This window comes from Atractosteus spatula, chromosome 22 (assembly GCF_055471065.1).
Source record: "Atractosteus spatula isolate fAtrSpa1 chromosome 22, fAtrSpa1.hap1, whole genome shotgun sequence".
Lineage (NCBI taxonomy): Eukaryota > Metazoa > Chordata > Actinopteri > Semionotiformes > Lepisosteidae > Atractosteus > Atractosteus spatula.
Window position 1 is genome coordinate 2,938,583 of NC_142727.1, and position 21,869 is coordinate 2,960,451.

General features: G+C 47.1%; 6 protein-coding genes and 2 pseudogenes across 6 annotated transcripts; all 8 read left to right on the top strand.

The window, feature by feature from the left end:
* The first annotated feature begins 594 nt into the window (after positions 1 to 594).
* On the top strand, positions 595 to 5,556 carry LOC148816566 (histone H2A-like). The gene is made up of 2 exons (XM_088940147.1): positions 595 to 966; positions 5,186 to 5,556. Exons 1-2 carry the CDS (start codon positions 595 to 597, stop codon positions 5,501 to 5,503), a joined length of 690 nt encoding a protein of 229 aa, XP_088796273.1. The 3' UTR covers positions 5,504 to 5,556.
* On the top strand, positions 2,401 to 2,800 carry LOC148816567 (histone H3-like; annotated as a pseudogene).
* Positions 3,686 to 3,997, top strand: LOC148816568 (histone H4). Its single transcript, XM_088939858.1, has one exon. It carries the CDS (start codon positions 3,686 to 3,688, stop codon positions 3,995 to 3,997), a length of 312 nt encoding a protein of 103 aa, XP_088795984.1.
* Positions 5,557 to 8,606: 3,050 nt separating the features above from the next.
* LOC148816569 (histone H1 pseudogene) lies at positions 8,607 to 9,354 on the top strand (annotated as a pseudogene).
* A 1,037-nt stretch (positions 9,355 to 10,391) lies between these two features.
* On the top strand, positions 10,392 to 10,778 carry LOC148816570 (histone H2A). The gene has a single exon (XM_088939965.1). It carries the CDS (start codon positions 10,392 to 10,394, stop codon positions 10,776 to 10,778), a length of 387 nt encoding a protein of 128 aa, XP_088796091.1.
* A 778-nt stretch (positions 10,779 to 11,556) lies between these two features.
* On the top strand, positions 11,557 to 11,967 carry LOC148816571 (histone H3). The gene has a single exon (XM_088939964.1). It carries the CDS (start codon positions 11,557 to 11,559, stop codon positions 11,965 to 11,967), a length of 411 nt encoding a protein of 136 aa, XP_088796090.1.
* A 1,268-nt stretch (positions 11,968 to 13,235) lies between these two features.
* On the top strand, positions 13,236 to 13,547 carry LOC148816572 (histone H4). The gene has a single exon (XM_088939854.1). The coding sequence runs from the start codon at positions 13,236 to 13,238 to the stop codon at positions 13,545 to 13,547; it is 312 nt and encodes a 103-aa protein (XP_088795980.1).
* Positions 13,548 to 14,581: 1,034 nt separating this feature from the next.
* On the top strand, positions 14,582 to 14,980 carry LOC148816573 (histone H2B). The gene has a single exon (XM_088939968.1). The coding sequence runs from the start codon at positions 14,582 to 14,584 to the stop codon at positions 14,954 to 14,956; it is 375 nt and encodes a 124-aa protein (XP_088796094.1). The 3' UTR covers positions 14,957 to 14,980.
* The last annotated feature ends 6,889 nt before the right edge of the window (positions 14,981 to 21,869 follow it).

Here is a 21,869-nt window from a genome sequence, read left to right on the forward strand (position 1 = left end):
CAATACTGAGCCCTCGTAGGCGGGTGATACAGATCCTTATGGGAGTTGAACTTAATTCCACTCAAGGTAGCGTGTTAAGACATAGTTACTGAGAGTCACACGGTGGTGAAATTCACTAAAATATACATTTTCTAAAGCATGAAAATGACCGATTAAGCAGTGTGTTTTGCACATTATCTGTTGTAGTTTTCCTAATCGCCTGTTGTTCTGCACATGGCCTGTTGTCTCTGTCTTTCTTTTCTTATGCAGCTGTATTGTTGTTTTTTACCACTTACAGTTTGAGAGCTAGCTAAATAGCATTTCGTTATTCCATATACCTGTGTATGGGTATAATGATAATAAGCTTGAAATAGAAAAACAAATATTGGTTCTCGCTCGGCAGCAGAGCCGCGCTGTGTTCAGAGTCCGAATTTCCCTCCTGCCTGTTGATTGGTCGAGACCGAGAGCGCTGGGTGGCAACACTGATCTCTGATTGGGTGGAGAGCTTGTTCCCGTCCAACCAATCAAATTCAGCCGCGACTATTCAAAAGCGGGGCGGCAAACAAGTTGTGATCATTGTGGGTGGATTTCTTCAAACAAGCTTGATACTGCAAGATGAGCGGCAGAGGAAAGACCGGCGGTAAGGCCAGAGCTAAGGCCAAGACTCGCTCTTCCAGGGCTGGACTGCAGTTCCCTGTGGGCCGTGTCCACCGGCTGCTGCGCAAGGGAAACTATGCCGAGCGGGTCGGCGCCGGAGCCCCGGTGTATCTGGCCGCGGTGCTGGAGTACCTGACCGCCGAGATCCTGGAGCTGGCTGGCAACGCCGCCCGGGACAACAAGAAGACCCGCATCATCCCCCGGCACCTGCAGCTCGCCGTCCGCAACGACGAGGAGCTGAACAAGCTGCTGGGCGGCGTGACCATCGCGCAGGGCGGCGTGCTGCCCAACATCCAGGCGGTGCTGCTGCCCAAGAAGACCGAGAAGCCGGTCAAGAGCAAGTAAACAGCCCGGCAGAGACCCCGACTGACCCCGAACACAAAGGCTCTTTTAAGAGCCACCCACAGCCTCTTAAAAAGACCGATTTCTGTTTTTTAGAATAATTGCAGTATTTATAAATAGGTCGGTGCACGTGTTCTGTTCCTCAGTGGTGTCTGTGGCTCCGAATCACAGCCGCTGTGTGGACGAGAGATTTCTGTTGCACTCGCAATACAGTTGATACAATCATCTTCTTTGTTCGGTTCCTTCAAGTAGATTTTCACCTTTTAATTATAAACCGAGCAGAGCGAACTGGGTTCCCTATATAACTTGAAATGGGGTTTAGAATATTGTTCTCTACATTCACATTATTATATCATATGTATATTATTGTATAACGAGCTTTTAACCCCGAGCTGTAGAGTTGAACAGAAATCGGGGTCCCTCAGCACAGCACTCCTCCCTTGAGTCACAGGATGCGCTTTTACACTGTAACATATGCTTGATTTAACTTCATTATAGTAGGATTATACTATTTCATGATTTAATGTAAGTATATTATTGCCCTACTTCATCATAGTTAAAAGAAATCAAGGTTCTTGTAGGTTATTGATTTCTAGGTATAAAAACGCCTTTATACTTTGATTTGATCAAACCAAGAAGATTGGAGAGGGTGTATGAACTGCGCGCTCCTTCTCAAACTATCCCCCGACTGATCCCGAGCACAAAGGCTCTTTTAAAAGCCACCCACAACCACTTAAAAAAGAGCGATTCTGTTGTTTTTATTAGTATAATTTATAAATATATCAGAGCACGTTTCTTACCGATATTTAGTAATGATGTACTGTTGCTCAGAATCGTACAGCAGCTGTGTGGAAGAGCGATTTCTGTTGCGCACTTAATATAATTCATACCATAATTCTGTTTATTCAGTTCGTTAAACTAGATATTAATCTTTTGATTGTAAACCAAAACAGCGATATCCGTCCTTTGGTTTCTAAGGTTTTCACCTCGAACTGTAGACTAAAACAGATCTGGGTCCCTCTGCACAACCCTCACCTCTCAGTCACAGGACTGCTCTTTTACACTAAAAGTCAACATTATACTAGTACTGTTGTACTATGTAATGATGTCTTGGAATTATATTATTGTCGTACAATATTATATTTTGCATTCTTCAAACATTCTGCCCCTTATTGATATATATATATGGGTGGAAACGCCTGAAGTGGATCTTTCTTTGTCTCTTATTAAACCAAGAGAACTGGAGACGTGATGCGAGGAGTGTAAGAGCTGCGCGCTCGGATTTAAACCGTCCAATCAGCGAGTTACACCCTCCTTCCCCTGTACCTTTCAACCAATCAGGACGGGGCTGCCTGCGCATATAAACCCGAGTGCGGGCAACACTTCTCACTACAGTGCTGATTGTGAAGAGGAACGAGGAAGATGGCGAGAACCAAGCAGACCGCTCGCAAGTCTACCGGCGGCAAGGCGCCCAGGAAGCAGCTGGCCACCAAGGCTGCCCGCAAGAGCGCCCCCGCCACCGGCGGCGTGAAGAAGCCCCACCGCTACAGGCCCGGCACCGTGGCTCTGCGGGAGATCCGCCGCTACCAGAAGTCCACCGAGCTGCTGATCCGCAAGCTGCCTTTCCAGCGCCTGGTGAGAGAGATCGCCCAGGACTTCAAGACCGACCTGCGCTTCCAGAGCTCCGCCGTCATGGCTCTGCAGGAGGCCAGCGAGGCTTACCTGGTGGGGCACCAACCTGTGCGCCATCCACGCCAAGAGGGTGACCATCATGCCCAAAGACATCCAGCTGGCCCGCCGCATCCGCGGGGAGCGCGCTTAGACACGGACCGCCCGCTGCAGGATCTTTACCCTTGAACACAAAGGCTCTTTTCAGAGCCACCACAAACACTCGAGAGGGTTAAATATTTCCATTCTACTCTGTACGAGACAATTCTCGTTTGGTCAACTGATCTGCATCAGATTATTTTAATGTTACAAGAACGACTGGCACTAAAACCCCTTACACTACTGTTTATTTTCCGAATTCGGTGTTTGTTCACAATTAAGCAACAGCTGACTGGTCCCTCCACCGCTCTTCATTTCACCCCAGAAGAAGCATTTATACTGCAGTACAGATCTGTGAGGACCACTGCTAATTAGCCATCAACCTCGGGCAGTCCATGTGATCGAGATTTCAATGAAATGGTTTAAGAACGTGTATACAGTTACTTTTTAAATTTCCTTTTAAACGTTTTCAAAGACGTTCTTATATAAAACTTTTTTTAGACTTTTTAAGAGCAGGATTGTTTATTCAATGCTACAAAAGGGGTTGAGAACGAAATATGTACTTCCTCAACGATGAATGCTTTATATCAGTTATTCATGACCCTCATACACAGTAGTACACTTCATTTTCCATTCCGAATTCTGTGTTTTTGTGTTGTGCGCGGAATTAGGTCTAAATCTACACGAGAATATTACAGCACCTCGGGTCGCATCAACATAAACAATGAATACTCGAGGTCTGTCCTCTGCAGCGCTGCTGTGGGAGAGAGCTCACGGCAGGGAAGGGGTTCATGTGCAGTCTGGGCTGCTGCTGCGGTCGGAGAGAAGGCGGATTCAGTGCGGTTCTGGTCTCAAGCAGGTCCGCTCTCAGGCTTGAAAACAGAAGCGCCGCGGCTGCAGCCCAGCAGTGTGTGGCGTGTTCACAGCTGGTAATTTGAAGATGTCTGGAAGAGGCAAAGGCGGAAAGGGACTCGGGAAAGGAGGCGCTAAGCGTCACCGCAAGGTTCTCCGCGACAATATCCAGGGAATCACCAAGCCCGCTATCCGCCGCCTGGCTCGCCGTGGGGGAGTGAAGCGGATCTCTGGGCTGATCTACGAGGAGACCCGCGGGGTGCTGAAGGTGTTCCTGGAGAACGTCATCCGCGACGCCGTCACCTACACCGAGCACGCCAAGAGGAAGACCGTCACCGCCATGGACGTGGTGTACGCGCTGAAGCGCCAGGGCCGCACCCTGTACGGCTTCGGAGGCTGAACAGGAGCGGAGCTTCACTGCCGGACTGGACCCCGACTTTAAACCCAAAGGCTCTTTTAAGAGCCACCCACCTTCTCAGAAAAGAGCTCTAATCTGTTTAGGCATTGAGGTTTTATTTTTAAAGCCACGTTTGATGGTAAGAAATAAAGTAATCACAGAGTCGCTTTGTTAAACACTGGTGCTTTGTACAATACAGAGCGACCTGTATATGGATGTGGCTACTAATAGTGTAACGTTTCTTGGTGAAACACGTTATGCTGCCCAGAAGTGTTGGTGTGGTAGTTTTCGTCCCCCTCACTCGTACAGCGTGCTTTGCGTTTTTGCATTTAAACTATTTTCTTCTGATGAGCCTTCCTTAAAAAATGCGTTCGAGATGGTAGAAAATTGCTATTAAATCATGGTGCAAAAGGGGGTTCAGCTTCTAAATGTTTTTTTTTTATTCTTCAAGCTTGGTTTATCTTTTAAGAAAGAGCTTTTGTGATATCGGGCCGTTTCTAACCCTCCCGCCCCGCCAGGAAGCTGCTCGGCTCTTTGTTCGCTCAGACTCGTCGGGAGGTCGAGACAAAGACGCTCGAAGCGCTTGAAATCCATTTGCAAAGAGCCGTTCTGCTTACGTTCACTTTGTAGAAAGGTTTAGTGTGATGTTTTCTTGTGCTCAGACTAATTTGAAACCGGTGCTAAAGCTCAAAAGTGTTGCGATAAAATGCTGTTGGTTCAGAATTTATTTTAAAATTGCCTAGATTATCACCAAGAATTCTTTTGACTCCAAGTTTGCACAAATTGCACAGTTTACACCGAGCACATTGTTTTCTAGAGCAGGAGATATAAATGGAATGAGAGTCGGATTTCAATAAATCTGCACGTAGTGCTAAACGGATCACACGGCCCTTTGTTCCTGTGTGCGCGGGCGGAGGGGAGAGAGAGGCGCCTGGAGTCAGAGCGAGCGGCTCGGGCGCTCAGCCGTTTGAATTTCATTGGCGCAGAGCGCAGCCAATAGGAGAGCAGCTCTCTCGCTGACCAATGAACCGGTTTCTGTGCTGAGCGAGCTGATTTGCATGTAGCCACTATAAATAGGGGGCTGCAGTAAGCATGTGATCTCTTTACTGTCTGTACAGTGAATCGTGTAACAAGATGCCTGAACCAGCGAAATCTGCTCCCAAGAAGGGCTCCAAGAAGGCCGTGACCAAGACTGCCGGGAAAGGCGGCAAGAAGCGCAGAAAGACCAGGAAGGAGAGCTACGCCATCTACGTGTACAAGGTGCTGAAGCAGGTGCACCCGGACACCGGCATCTCGTCGAAGGCCATGGGCATCATGAACTCGTTCGTCAGCGACATCTTCGAGCGCATCGCCGGCGAGGCCTCCCGCCTGGCGCACTACAACAAGCGCTCCACCATCACCTCCCGGGAGATCCAGACCGCCGTGCGCCTGCTGCTGCCCGGAGAGCTGGCCAAGCACGCCGTGTCCGAGGGCACCAAGGCCGTCACCAAGTACACCAGCTCCAAGTAAACCCGGCCCGCCCGTCCCCGATCAACGAACCCAAAGGCTCTTTTAAGAGCCACCCACAGAGTCTGTAAAAGAGCAATCATGATTTCTTCCTTTTCATGGTTACTTCGTTCTTCAATAAGACAGTTTTATCTCCTCTGCGTGTTCTGTAATGTTTCTGGTATCTCGGGAGTAAACCTTCATGATTTCCTGCACGGACTGCACGATTTAATCCGTGATTCCCTGGTGAGTTACATTATTTCTGCAAATAGTTTTTTTTTAACTAATAAAGTCGCGTCATACACGAGCTCATAGCATACAATGCGGTGTTAAAGGAGTTTCTTTCCGTAAACCGTCCGTCCGGCATCAACAGACCAAAATGCTGTTTTAAGAGCCACCCACAGACTCGTGAAAAGAGCCGGCCATGGTTTATGCCTATGGATTCTTAATCGTGCGTCAAATAATCATTAAATATGAACATGTCAGAAATTTTACATGTGAAAATGAAAAAAACTTAAGTAGCAGGCCCTTTAACGCACCCTGACTTGTAAGCAAACGTTACTCACTTCATAGTAAAATTGTGTTGCTTAAACTGGAGTTTAACAATGTTAAACAGTGTTGTGTGTCTGTGTCTCATGGAGAGCAAGCTGTATAGGGCTTGCTATACAAATTGTATAGGGCTAATAAAGTGATGTTATGTTAGAAAGTGATGGATTAAAATCACATAAATGGTGAAAATGTGTGGATGATCCTCTCGGGACACTCCAGAGCGACGCCGAGGGAAACAAAATAACAGGACACGCTAGCGTGGGGGAAAACCGCACTTCTCTTTAAGTATCAACGTCCACAGGTAACCGCGAATTAAGCCGTGGATCTCCCGTGAGTTGAGTTATTTCTGCTTGTTGGCGATGCGAGTGCCTTATGTTTTAATACAGCAGGTTGCTGAAATTCTATGACCTGATTTATAAAGATACTTATAGCGCAAAATATGTTTTTTTTTTTCTGGCGAGGAATTTTTTGCAATTGATTTATGTCGTAACTGAAAGAGGTCAGTTCTTTAAACCTGAGAAAGCAATATCATTCTCTCCCAGTAAAGTAAAGAAACCATTACAATCATTTTCTACATACTTTTTTTAAACAAAATTATGCCCGTGCATAATCTGTGCTTTTGACTGTTGATCACTGGGGTTAAAGGAATGTAGACATTGCAGTCGATTTATATCATATCAGTGTCTTTACAAAGAGGACAGTAACGTGATCGTTAGGTAGTGGACACAGATCTCACCCTGTTGTTTCTAGAGAGCAGCCAGGGGATCAGCACGGCTGGACAAATTGCTTCATTCTCCCACACCTGTTTGGGTAAAGAAGTGTCTCCTGTTCTCTGTGAAATGCTTATTAGATGCACTTAGACTTTTTTATCGAGGAGGGATTGCAGTTCTTTATTTTTTAAAATATAAAACCTGGACACTGGGCACATTAACAAGCCAAGTTTTCAAGACTTGAAGCTAACGTACCACTCCAGTGATGTTCGGGGAGCTAGCGCGTGCCGCTCCTGTTGAAAACTCTTCAGGAATATGGATGCCAGCTGAAGCAGTTCAGTTTGTTATGAGCAAGAGTCTGGAACAAAATGACACTGTGGCAAGACTGAGGCGTGAAGACCAGGCAACCAGTGAGCTGATCTGGATTGATGTATCAGTTCAATTACAAAATGTTTCTATATACGTTAGTGGTATATACTGGTACAAGAGGGGACATTTGTCTACGTGCACATGACATTTGCGTTTTAGATGAACAGTTTAAAAAGAAATGGCAGTAGAAAATGTTGGATTTGGTAAGGGTATTATTTTGCATTCATGCTTAGCTGTGGTAAGGCAATGTAATCAACTGTAATCAGTCCTCCGGTTTTGGGGGAGAATTACGTTTTGAGGCAAATGGCTCTCAGGTGATTCTGATTGCTTGAGTGTTCCATGCTGCACTTACTGTGAAAATATGAAAGTGCCCTGTTCCAGCTTTTGGAGTCCTTTTATTCTGGCCTTAAAATATTGATCGGAGGTAACGTGCACTAACATTAAAAAGGGGTATTTGATTCACTTCTGGACGTCTCCAGTTCAGCATTTCTGTCCTGCAATTTAATCTTTTTTTCCGTAATCTGTCCTGTTGTACGGATTTTGGGGGTTCTTGGGGTGCAGATTTTCCCGTTTGCCTCTTGCATAACATACTGAAGGGAAGAGACGGCACAGCTGGTTTCTTCAGAGCAGCTGAATACATAAACTCAGGATGTTTCTACAGTCTGTGTGGATAATTCAGTATTGGTAAAGGTCTTCTATTTAATTAATATTAACAATAAATAATCGTTTTGAAATAAAGCAATGCTAGTGTTGCTTCTAAAACGGCTGCCTCGCAGGTCTTATCTGGATGTTGGTATTTACGGTAGAGAGTCGCGGTCTTTACTAAAGCCCCATTGAAGAACCGCCATTGAAATAACGGATTTGGAAATTTATGAGATAAACAAAGCGACAGACAACGCTTGTTCAGCATTTTATAAAAGCGTATCGGTGGAGAAACTCGAAATACTCCCAATTTCACGGGGATACTGTCTTGTTTGAGAAAACTTGTCCCTCTCTTTCTTAAAAACAGCGAGTCCGGGTGTGTGTTAATGACACCGAACATAGAGCAAAATAAATCATCAGTTTTAAATAATTCAGAATTCATTCTTATTGTGTTACATGACCCTCGGTCTCAACTGTATTATTTACACCTTGTTTTTGTCTTTACTGAAGGTTTAAGTACATTTCTTTTAGAAATAGACGACAAAGTGCCGGGCGAGCACCGCCTTTCGTGTGCGCTGTTGTTGGAGTTTCGGCAATTCTGTCAAAATTATCATACAGAAAAATCTGTAACTCAACTGCATATTAAAGACCAGGGGGTTTCCTCTGCATTTTGCATCTTTTGTACTCGTTTCGGTGTAGTTGTGAGGATTACGGGGCAGTTTTGTGCGGGGAGAAAACACAAGTGCGAGCGGGCTGTGCGGAGCGGAGCTGCAGCAGCAGCGGTTGAGTCTCCACGGTTCTCATGCGGCCTTGAAGTCCCGCCTGCGCGCGGAGCCGCAGACAGTCCGACAGCAGACAGAGACGCAGCGATGGCAGAAGAAGTCGCTCCGGCCCCCGCCGCCGCGCCGGCCAAGGCGCCCAAGAAGAAGAGCGCCGCCAAGCCCAAGAAAGCGGGCCCCAGCGTGGGAGAGCTCATACTGAAGGCCGTGTCCGCCTCCAAGGAGCGCAGCGGCGTGTCCCTGGCCGCCCTGAAGAAGTCCCTGGCGGCCGGCGGCTACGACGTGGAGAAGAACAACTCCCGCGTCAAGCTGGCCATCAAGAGCCTGGTGACCAAGGGCACCCTGGTGCAGACCAAGGGCACCGGCGCCTCGGGCTCCTTCAAGCTCAACAAGAAGCAGGCGGAGACCAAGACCAAGCCCGTGAAGAAAGCCGCCGCCGCCGCCAAAGCCAAGAAGCCGGCGGCCAAGAAACCCGCAGCGGCTAAGAAGCCAGCGGCCGCCAAGAAGCCCAAGAAGGCGGCGCCCAAGAAACCGGCGGCCGCCAAGAAGTCGCCCAAGAAAGCCGCGAAGCCCGCAGCGGCCAAGAAGGCGACCAAGAGCCCCAAGAAGGCCAAGAAGCCCGCGGCGCCTAAGAAGGCAAAGAGCCCGAAGAAAGCCAAGGCAGCGAAGCCCAAGGTGGCCAAACCCAAGACGGCCAAAGCTAAGAAAGCGGCTCCCAAGAAGAAGTGAGCGATCGACCCCCGAGTTAATTTCCTCCAAACCCAAAGGCTCTTCTAAGAGCCACCAGCCCTTCCGAGAGAGAGCGCAGACTTTCCCTTTTCACCGCCTGAAAGCGCCGGTTCGCTCGAGAGGGGGGGGGGGGGAATAGTTAATTTACACAATGGGGGGGTATTGAGTTTTTGCGATTAAAGTATCTTTTTTCTTGAAACTGAAGTGCGATATTGCGATAAAATATTGTACAAAAGTAAATACTATTGCAAATAATGAGTGCATAGGGAAGGTTTTGTAGAATTATAAGGTTCCTTTTCGTTAAGAATGAAACTTTCAAATCGTCACTGAACAACGCTGCGACTCCTTTCATCTCATCACCAACAATGAGGTGAAATGTTACACTGTTACATTGCCCGTAGGTTTTCATTAGTGTGTGACTTGCAATTCGTGACTGCTAGTCTCGCAGCTTATAGCGGACCTGTGAAAAGGCGTAACGTGACAACTTGATCACTATTGATCACTTTATCTAAAAAAAAAACAAAAACTGCAATTTCCCTCACGGGATCAATAAAGTATCTATCTATAAGAGCGACAATGGTGACTTTTCAATACTGAGCCCTCGCAGGCGGGTGATCCAGATTCTTATGGGACTTGAGCTTAATTCCACTCAAGGTAGCGTGTTAAGACATGGTCACTGAGAGTCAGATGGCGGTGAAATACACTAAAATATACACTTTTTAAAGCATGAAAATGACCGATTAAGCAAAGGTTTGCTAATCGCCTGTTGTTCTGCACATGGCCTGTTGTCTCTCTTTCTTTTGTTATGCAATTGTGTTTTTACCACTTACCGTCTGAGAGCTAGCTAAATAGCATTTCGTTATTCCATATACCCGTGTATGAGTATAATGATCATAAGCTTGAAATTGAAAACCAAATATTTATCTTCGCTCTGCAGCAGAGCCGCGCTCTGTGTTCAGAGTCCGAATTTCCCTCCTGCCTGTTGATTGGTCGAGACCGAGAGCGCTGGTTGGCATCACTGATCTCTGATTGGGTGGAGAGCTTGTTCCCGTCCAACCAATCAAATTCAGCCGCGACTATTCAAAAGTGGGGCTGCAGAAAAGTTGTGATCATTGTCAAGCTTGATACTACAAGATGAGCGGCAGAGGAAAGACCGGCGGTAAGGCCAGAGCCAAGGCAAAGACTCGCTCTTCCAGGGCCGGACTGCAGTTCCCTGTGGGCCGTGTCCACCGGCTGCTGCGCAAGGGAAACTATGCCGAGCGGGTCGGCGCCGGAGCCCCGGTGTATTTGGCCGCGGTGCTGGAGTACCTGACCGCCGAGATCCTGGAGCTGGCTGGCAACGCCGCCCGGGACAACAAGAAGACCCGCATCATCCCCCGGCACCTGCAGCTCGCCGTCCGCAACGACGAGGAGCTGAACAAGCTGCTGGGCGGCGTGACCATCGCGCAGGGCGGCGTGCTGCCCAACATCCAGGCGGTGCTGCTGCCCAAGAAGACCGAGAAGCCGGTCAAGAGCAAGTAAACAGCCCGGCAGAGACCCCGACTGATCCCGAACACAAAGGCTCTTTTAAGAGCCACCCACAGCCTCTTAAAAAGAGCGAGTTCCGATTATATAATTGCAGAATGCACAAATGTCGCTATACACGTGTTTTTACTGAGATTTTAGTAGTGATGTACTGTGGCTGAGAAAGGCACGCAGCCGCTAGCTAAACTATGGAAGATCGATTTCTATTGCGCTCGTAATATGTTTCATACAACAATTCTCTGAATTCAGTTCGTTCAAGTAGATTTTCACGTTTTAATTATAGACCAAATTTATAATCAAAATAAGACTGTTCTGTTCATTCATATTAGTCTTTCAACTAGATTTTAACCCCGAACTGTAGAATCTGGGTCCCTCAGCACAATATTAACCTCCCGAGTCACAGGACTGCCTTTAGACACTAAATTATATTAGTGTCCTTGATTATAGTAGTCTTCTACTAATCATTTTATGGAATTATATTCTTGTCCTGCATTATTATAGCTAAAACACTAATCAAACACCTTGCCGCCCTATTGATATCTAGGTGTAAAAACGCCTCAACTCTTTTACTTTATAAAACAAAGAAAATTTGAGGCCTGAAACCCACGAGGAGTGTCAGAGCTGCGCGCTCGGTTTCAAACTGTCCAATCAGAGAGTTACAGCCCCCTCCCCCCTGTACCTTTCAACCAATCAGGACGGGGCGTCCTGCGCATATAAACCCGAGTGCCGGCAGCATCTCTTACTACAGTGCTGATTGCGAAGAGCGGCGAGGAAGATGGCGAGAACCAAGCAGACCGCTCGCAAGTCCACCGGCGGCAAGGCGCCCAGGAAGCAGCTGGCCACCAAGGCTGCCCGCAAGAGCGCCCCCGCCACCGGCGGCGTGAAGAAGCCCCACCGCTACAGGCCCGGCACCGTGGCTCTGCGGGAGATCCGCCGCTACCAGAAGTCCACCGAGCTGCTGATCCGCAAGCTGCCTTTCCAGCGCCTGGTGAGAGAGATCGCCCAGGACTTCAAGACCGACCTGCGCTTCCAGAGCTCCGCCGTCATGGCTCTGCAGGAGGCCAGCGAGGCTTACCTGGTGGGGCTCTTCGAGGACACCAACCTGTGCGCCATCCACGCCAAGAGGGTGACCATCATGCCCAAAGACATCCAGCTGGCCCGCCGCATCCGCGGGGAGCGCGCTTAGACACGGACCGCCCGCTGCAGGATCTTTCCCCTTGAACACAAAGGCTCTTTTCAGAGCCACCACAACACTCGAGAGGGTTAAATATTTCCATTGTGGTCTATACGAAACACAATTCTCAGTTGGTTAGCGGATAAGTGAAATCACTTCAGAGATGTTCTATACACGATTTTGTTAAAAGCGCATTCGTGCACGACTACACTTGCAGTTAACCAGCAAAATACGTCACCCCTTCTGCTCTGGTTTTTCAGCATTCGCGTATCTAAATTTGAAAGTTTTAAGTGCATGAGATAATTTTAATGATACAAGGATGATCACCGTTAAAGCCCCATACCCTTAATTTTGGTGTTTGTTCACAAGCGGCTGCTTAATCCCCACAAAAGAAGCGATTATTTCTACTGCAGTAAAGATCTGTGAGGACCACTACCTGCGGCAGGGAAGGCTGTTAACTAGCCGTGAAACTCCAACAGTACATGTGATACAGTTTGCAATGACATGATTTGAAAACATTTATACACTGGTCCTTTAGGTGGAACATTTCCAGTTTCAAAAGACGTACTTTTTGAAACATTTCTTAACTTTTTAACAGCTGCATTGCCTATGCAATGATAGAAAGGGGTAGAGAACGACATATGTTCTTCTACAATGATTAGTGCCTTCAAAACCTGTCAGTTATTCATGACCCTCATGCACAGTACTACACTGTATAGACTGTACTTGTGATAGAGATTTCAATGACATGATTTAAGAACGTGTATACAGTCAGTTACTTTAGGTGGAACATTTCGTTTTAAGCGTTTATAAGACGTCCTTATATAAAATCTTTTTGGCATTTTTAACAGCTGGATTGTTTATTCAATGCTACAAAAGGGGTGGAGAACAAAATATGTACTTCAACGATGAATGCTTAATGTCAGCTATTCATGACCCTCATACACAGTAGTACACTACATTTTCCATTCCGAATTCTGTGTTTTTGTGTTGTGCGCGGAATTAGATCTAAATCTACACGAGAATATTACAGCACCGCGGGTCGCATCAACATAAACATTGAATACTCGAGGTCTGTCCTCTGCAGCGCTGCTGTGGGAGAGCTCACGGCAGGGAAGGGGTTCATGTGCAGTCTGGGCTGCTGCTGCGGTCGGAGAGGAGGCGGGCTCGTGTGTCAGTGCGCCTCCGGTCTCAAGCAGGTCCGCTCTCAGGCTTGAAAAGAGAAGCGCCGCGGCTGCAGCCCAGCAGTGTGTGTTGTGTTCACAGCTGATAACTTGAAGATGTCTGGAAGAGGCAAAGGTGGAAAGGGACTCGGGAAAGGAGGCGCTAAGCGTCACCGCAAAGTTCTCCGCGACAACATCCAGGGAATCACCAAGCCCGCCATCCGCCGCCTGGCTCGCCGTGGGGGAGTGAAGCGGATCTCCGGGCTGATCTACGAGGAGACCCGCGGGGTGCTGAAGGTGTTCCTGGAGAACGTCATCCGCGACGCCGTCACCTACACCGAGCACGCCAAGAGGAAGACCGTCACCGCCATGGACGTGGTGTACGCGCTGAAGCGCCAGGGCCGCACCCTGTACGGCTTCGGAGGCTGAACAGGAGCGGAGCTTCACTGCTGGACCAGACCCCGACGTATCAACCCAAAGGCTCTTTTAAGAGCCACCCACCTTTTCAGAAAAGAGCTGAAATCTTTGTGCTAGTCTGTGGAATGAAGTTGTACTTTAAAAGTGCGGCTCGAAATGTAATCGCAGACCAGGTTGATTATCCTGCCGTAATGCACAGTACAGAGCGAGCTGTAGGTGAATCTGGTAGCTAATGGAATAACGTTACGTGATGAAACACGTTTCCCTGCCCATAGTTTTCATCCCCATCACTCGCAGTGCTAAATGCTTTGCGCTTCTTTCAATAAGACATTTACAGCGCGCCCATCAGACGTGTACAGAATGGTAGAAAATTGCAATGAGGTCATGGGAACCGAATGGGGTTCAGCTTCTAAACGTTTTGTTTCTCACGCACGCTTTATGGGTTTTAAGAAAGGAAGCGGGCTGCTCAGCGGGAGGACGAGAGGAAGGCGCACGGAGCGCTTGAGTTCCCCTTCATTCGCCAAGAGCCCTTCTCGTTACACTCATTCTGTAGAAAGGGTTCGTGAGCTCGGACTCATTTGAAAGCAGTGCCAAAGCTCAAATGCGCTGCTATGCAAAGCTGTTGGTTGCTCAAGAGTGATTTTAAGGTTGCCTAGATTATCACCAAGAGTTCTTTTGACTCCAAGTTTGCACAAATTGCACAGTTTACACCGAGCACATTGTTTTCTAGAGTAGGAGATATAAATGGAATGAGAGTCGGATTTCAGAAAATCTGCACGTAGTGCTAAACGGATCACACGGCCCTTTGTTCCTGTGTGCGCGGGCGGAGGGGAGAGAGAGGCGCCTGGAGTCAGAGCGAGCGGCTCGGGCGCTCAGCCGTTTGAATTTCATTGGCGGAGAGCGCAGCCAATAGGAGAGAAGCTCTCTCGCTGACCAATGAGCCGGCTTCTTAGCTGAGCGAGCTGGTTTGCGTGCGGCCGCTATAAATAGGAGCTGTAGGAGACCAGACCTCTCAAGCCTGTTTTTACAGAGTACAGTTTGTGAAGATGCCTGAACCAGCGAAATCTGCTCCCAAGAAGGGCTCCAAGAAAGCCGTGACCAAGACGGCCGGCAAGGGCACCAAGAAGCGCAAGAGGTCCAGGAAGGAGAGCTACGCCATCTACGTGTACAAGGTGCTGAAGCAGGTGCACCCGGACACCGGTATCTCGTCGAAGGCCATGGGCATCATGAACTCGTTCGTCAACGATATCTTCGAGCGCATCGCCGGCGAGGCCTCCCGCCTGGCGCACTACAACAAGCGCTCCACCATCACCTCCCGGGAGATCCAGACCGCCGTGCGCCTGCTGCTGCCCGGAGAGCTGGCCAAGCACGCCGTGTCCGAGGGCACCAAGGCCGTCACCAAGTACACCAGCTCCAAGTAAACCCGGCCCGCCCGTCCCCGATCAGCGAACCCAAAGGCTCTTTTAAGAGCCACCCACAGAGTCGAGAAGGGGCAGTCATTACCTTTTTTTGTGTGTGTGCGCGCATGTTATTACTTTATCCAAAATTTCTTAATTATATCTAATTAATAGGGATTTCACGTCGAATAACGTGAACACCGGTGCTGTTCGTGCCTATCGGCTCTCCGGCAGGGAAGAGGTTAATGTTTCTGCTGCTGCACGAATCAGAGAAGGAGGGATCGTGTCTCAACCAGGTCCGCTTGCATGTTTTCTCCTTTTTATTTTTAGTTTGTGTTTTAACGATTAGAAATTTACAACTGCGTCTAAATCCTGTTATTATATGGTCGCATGTTTTTAGGCAGTATAAATCGAGCGAGCTTCCATAAAAATAGCCTCCATGTCTGACCTGAAACAATTATTTCGGATCTTAATGAAGCGAAACACGGGTCTCAGTTTTTAAGTTGCTGTTTATCTTGTAATGGAGTATATTTTGAAAATGCAGGATATTGAAATGTTTCTGTGGAGTTTAGGTATAACTATTATACAAGTCTTTACTATAAAAAACAAGTGAATCACATACAGTAAAAATGTTAAACTGACCCTATGCTGTGAAGGCTCTGCAAAACATTTAAACATTATTTCGAAAGATAAATACTTTATTGATCCCGTGAGGGAAATTGCAGTGCAACAGCAGCTTAACACAGTCAACACAGCCACAGTGTAACGAAGGATACATTAATAATAATACAATACAACCATTACAGTGAGAAGTGCACTAAGAAGAGTTACTCACAGTCCAGAACACACAAAGACCAGAACAGAACAGTCCACAGAAAAGTTGTATTGCACAATATAAATATAAATGTATTGCACAAGTCCCTGGCATATATTGCACCAAAACGGTTGTAAACGGGAGAATTTTTTTAAAGAAATAATTAAATATTCAAATTCTTTTTGGGAGAAGAAGCAGTCGCTTTGACTGAGAAACAGTTACAGGACCGATAGAAAAGTATCTCCCTGTTTGTAAGGTTACAGCTGAACCAGGGCGGAGCTCCTGGGTGCAGAGACCACGACTGTCCAGCAGAGGGAGCAGGAGAGAGTGGATCGGGACACGCTAAGGGGAGAAAAGCAGGACACGCTTGTCTGGAAAACAAGGCAAATGTCTTTAAAATAAGAACTGCAGTCCACACGATTTCAGCTGTGGATCTCTGGTGAGTTAAATGATTTCAATGATAGCGGTTTTATTGTCAGGTCATTAATAAATATTAAACGGAACGCAAGTTAAAGGAGTGAATTTAATTTGCTCATTTAATTTACTGGTTTTAAAATCTATATGAAATGGTGCAGAGGACTGAGGAAGAGACGAACTCGAAATGCAGTTCAGATATTCCAGAAAGGAGCAGTGTCTTTATATCGACTGTAAACGTTTTAAAAAGAAAGATGTTTCAAGAGTTTGCTCACAGACTGATGTGAATGTTTTGCTGTAAGGGAATTGTGTGTCTTTCCCTGCTCTCACGTCCTGGGGGCTCGTAAAATTCGGAAAGATTAGATGTTAGTCCAAAACTATTCTATTTGTATGCATTTCTGTATTCCGTAAAACAAATAATTACCTGTCAGAACGCTACAAAGTTTCTGAAAAGCACAGATTTAATTATATCCAAACCATCAAAAAAACATTCGGAACCTTTCTCCAGTCATATAAAATGTATTCCCCAGGCTGTTTTCACTGGTAAATATGTTCCTCATGCGGATGGTTAGCTCTTGTCCTGCAGCACAGTTCCAGGGTATTACAGTGAGAACAGTGATTATCCAGGGTATTCCAGCTCACTGTTCCTTGTGGGTATTAGAGGTCAGAGAGCTCTGCCCCAGCTCTTAAATCACTGCGTCAAACCCATTCATCTGCACTCTTCTCTGCTAGAGTTCTGAGGGCTTTGCCCCAGCGCAGTGTTGAAGATCCCTGTCTGGGGTGGTGTGCCCTGTGGACTTTGCATGCAAGACATTAGTATTTTTTGTTTTAATGTATCTTCCACGTGTTTCTTCTCATTTTCCTGTTTTCAACACCATCATACGCAAATCTACCCGTGAGAATGTGCAGTTCTTGTGCTCGGATTTAACTATTTACAAGTATTATCATTTTTTGAGTCCTTTTGGTGGGCACAAATATTTCATTGCTTTGATTTCAGCTTTCCTGGAATTACAACCTTGCATTGAAAACGCCCAAAAAATATATTGCAAATGAAAACAGCAGGCAATTTCTTTCTCTGACATAAGCGCCGGACACAGTATCAGTCATTGCAAAGCTCCCCAGAACAAAACAAAAACATGTTAGTTGCCGGTGAGGGTCTTGAGCACTTCCCACCCCTGTAAAACAGAGCCCAGCTGCCCACAGATATCCCCAGTCCTCTCTGGTGTCTGATTTAAACTTTGTAAAGCCAGTGCTGTAACCCTGTCTGTAGATGGTACTGTACTTGACCTTCAGTCTATATTGAAAAACTTGGCGGTGATACTTGATTCAGGCTTGACATTCGACCCACAGGTACAGCATATTGTCAAAACCTCTTTCTTTCACCTCAGAAATATGGCTTGACTACATCTTATGTGACCACTAACTGTTGCTGAAAAGCTGATCAACACATTTGTACTTGTGATTTCTGTGCTGTAGTTTTTCTCAGAAGAGTTAGGGTAGGGTGAAAAGAAAGAGAGTCCAGCTCTCAGAAGAGTTTGGGCAGGCGGAGAGGGGAGTGTGAGTACAGCTGTGATTTCTGTGCTGTAGTTTTTCTCAGGCGAGTTTGGGAAGGTTGAGAGAAGTGGAAGAGTACTTGTGATTTCTGTGCTGTAGTTGGTCTCAGATGAGTTTAGGGAGGTGTGAGAGGATTAAGAGTTCTGCTGTGATTTCTGTGCAGTAGTTTGTCTCAGAAGAGATTGGGGAGGGTGAGAGGGTGTGAGAGTTCAGCTGTGATTTCTGTGCTGTAGTTTTTCTCAGTAGAGTATGGCGAGCTGTGATTTCTGAGCTTGATTTGTATTTTATCTGAGACGAGTTTGGGCAGGGTGAGTTGGGGGTGAGAGTTCAGCTGTGCTTCCTGAGTGTAGTTTGTCTACGATGTGTTTGGATAGGCTGAGGGATTGAAAGTCCAGTTGTGATTTTTTGTGTGTGCTGTATTTTGTTTTAGAACAGTTTGGGGAAGAGTGAGAGGAGGTGTGTCCATTTGTGAATTCTGTGCTGTAGTTAGTCTCAGAATAGTCTGGGGAGGAGTGAGAGTCTAGGTCTGATTTCTGTCCTGTAGTTTGTGTCAGAAGAGTTGGGGGATACAGTATAGGCACTGAGAGCACAATGTGTCCCTCTGTACTGTTGTCCCCCCTGGGTATAAATTACTGCACAGAGCACCAACAGGTACCAGTCCGCTGGTGTATACATTACTGCACAGAGCCAACAGGTACCAGTCCGCTGGGGTATACATTACTGCACAGAGCCAACAGGAACCAGTCCACTGGGGTATACATTACTGCACAGAGCCAGCAGGTACCAGTCCGCTGGGGTATACATTACTGCACAGAGCCAGCAGATACCAGTCCGCTGGGGTATACATTATTGCATAATGCACCAGCAGGTACCAGTCTGCTGGGGTATACATTACTGCAGAGCAACAACAGGTACCAGTCCGCTGGGGTATATATTAGTACATTACTGCACAGAGCTGCAGCACTGCCAGGTGGGCTAATTGAACCCAGAGCCCCAGTGCTGTGAGGTTGCAGTGCTAGCCACTCTACCAGCATGCTGCCCTCACTATCAGTTCATAATCCTTTCTTTTTCTTCACCCTGACTTCTGAAGTCACAGTTCTGACTGCCTTCGGTAAGACTTCATGTTCCTCCCAGGTGAAGCCGTGTCTCCGGCTCTGTGCAGCGTCGTGACCCAGCGCTGTGTGACAGGTGTGCTGGCGGAGAGCAGAGACCCCTCTCATCTGAAGATCTCATGAAGCAGCCACTTACAGGCCCAGGTAAGACACTGCTTGACAGCTTTATAGCTGCTCGTCAAGAGACTTAATATCAACACTGGAGCATAATGTTGATTGTGTGATGAGAAGATTCAGCAGAATATATTTAAAGAAAATGGTCAAACCTGTAGATTAGTGGAAGAACAGATACAGATTTCAACAAGTTCACAAATTTCAACAAGTTCACAAACAAGTTCACAAGTTCACAAATGTCAGGTTTTTCCAAACTTCTGTTGGAAAAACCTGACATTTATTTATGCATCCTAAAGTTCAAACGCATCAAAAAGGAAGCAGTTCACAGTGTTGGGAGGTTGTGTGGAGAGCAAGTAGAGACTCATTTACACATAATCCTGTCCTGTCTGTAAATTCAACAATACAGGAAACCTCTACATGAAGCCTTAATAATATAGTGAACCTTAACATGCTATTCCCCATCTCCCTGGTGTGTTTGGGTAGTTTTACTTTTGATTACTTGTAAGTTAAGGGTAGATTTATACTAGGTATTCCTTTAGCTGCCAGTAAGACAACAATCACAAGAAACTGGGTTTACTGGAAAGCCCCCAACATGTGAACAGTGGATCAGTGCTGTGAGGGAGATTTCCGTCAACAAAAAGAGCAGCTTTCTCTCAGGTTACAGGCAGAGAGGTTTAGCCTATACTGGTGAGCTTGGATTGGATTTACAACCTCACTCAAACCTGATTTCATTTGGTGAAAGAAGATGAACCAGTCTTCCAGTGTGGATTACGAGCTGTCTGTTGTGTTTTTACTGACTAGTTAGATTTCCTCCATCTGTACTGGCACAGTGTAGAGAGTTAACCACGTGGAAAAGCATGTCACTGTCAGATGGAGGAGGACAATTGCTGTGTCGTGTTTAGGCTTTATGTGTGTATCCTCTTGTTGGCGAATAAAAAGCCTGTGAGAATAACTGTTGGAAGTTCTCCGCTGTAATTCCAGGTGGTGCGGGAATTCTGCAGTTCTGATCTGTTGGAGGCAACAATACTGATAGGACTACTATACCTTCAGAACTTCACTCAGAGGATTAAAACATTTGCCTCAAAGACTCAGCACGCAACCAAGGCATCATATTAAAGGCTCTCATTTAATTCTCATGTTAAAACAGTATCGATAACATGCTTCCTACAATTAAGAAATATTGCAAAACTAAGGCAGATTCTCTCCACTCAAGACACAGAGAAAGTAATACTGTACATGCTCTTGTATACAGCAGGTTAGACTACTGCAAAGCCCTACTATCAGGGAGCACCCACCACTCTTTCATCACCTTACAGCGAATTCAGAATGCAGCAGCTGGAATTGTTACTAGGAGCAGAAAGTATGACCAATATAACCCCCATGCTTAGCTCTCTTTATTGGCTTCCTGTCAGATACAGGGCGGACTTCAAAATCCTTCTACTTACTTACAGGGCTCTCCGAGGTCAGGCACCTGTCCGTCTAATGGAACTTATTCATGTTTACCATCCAATTCAGCCGGTAAGATCACAGAATGCAGGTCTTCTTCGTATTCCGTGCATTAATAAAAAAACAGTTGGAGGTAAAGCCTTTAGATACAGGGCCCCTCGCTTATGAAAGCCCATGTTCAGGACGCTGAGTCGATCTCAGTATTCAAATCCAGACTGAAGACCTATTACTTCAGCCTAGCCTGCTCACACCTTACATTATAGCCTGCTGCAACCATGGCTGCTGGTGCTGCTGTACATGCCATTGTGTGTCTCTGTGTTGGCCCACCAGGTAGACACATCTGTTCTGATCAAACTATCCTATTCTCCTCCCCACGTCCAGATGGCGCCCGGGCTGGGTACCATCTGAGTTGGATGCTGCATCACTGCCTTGGATCCAAGAGGGACATCGTGCATATAGCTATCGTTTACGAGGATTTTGCTGGTCTACAGAGATCTGCATGGAGTACTGACATACAGAAGACATGATGGATGGATTAATACCTTCATTCATTTCTCCCTTTTTTAATTGTATAATTTTAGCATTTAGGGGTGTGGCAGACAGTTGACCTTGGACCTCTAGAGGTTTCTTTTCTCCTTAGTGAGGAGTTTGTGGTTCCTCTCCTCCGTTGTCTTCTGGTCTTTTCTGTTCTGTATTCACAACATGTACGGTCACTTGTTTTGTTAAGTGCCTTGGGGCAACCTTGTTGTGAAAGGCACTATGTAAAAATAAATTGCATTGAATTGAATTCTGTGAGCCGCCCGTGTCGGAGCGCAGAGGCTGTCCAGGGGCGCAGCTGGGACCGCAAGTCCACACACAGGCCGTGTTCTGCTGCAGTGAGACCCGAGTCTGCCAGGGGTCAGAGGTCAAGAGCTCCAGGGGCTCTCCAGGTCCCCGTGGCGCTGAGGGAGGAGGCTCGGAGCTGGGAGACATTGTGGTCCCGCTCTGGGGTCTGTGGGGCCTGGGGGAGCAGTCAGCTGTCACCCCTCCTCTCGGTGGGGGAGGCTGTTGCCTCAATAGTTCATTCTGGCTTCTCTTCCAAGGTGCACAATCCTCTTCTCCCTGACCCAATGCCCCACTGGCCGGAGGCATGTTGCTGTGCTGACCGCTGTCTGAGGATCACAGCGGTACCTGCCCTCCCAACCTCAACACCTGCAGCCCCTCCTCTCGAGAGGGTCTTGAGGAAGCCCTTCCCTCCTCTTGGACCCCCAGCTCCTCTCTCTCTGTGGTCTGACCTTCCCCATTGATGCCCTCTCCTCCCACAGGGGCTGATGACACCACGTCCATGATTAACTGCTGCCCTATTCCTGTGAGCTGTGGTGGCAGGTTTATTGGTTTATCTGGGTGAGGGGAGAGGCACAGTGCCAACAGAGCACCAGCTGAAGTCACACATGAGCCCAGAAGTGTAGGAATAAGAGAATTGTGGTTTCATTTTTTAGCTCTT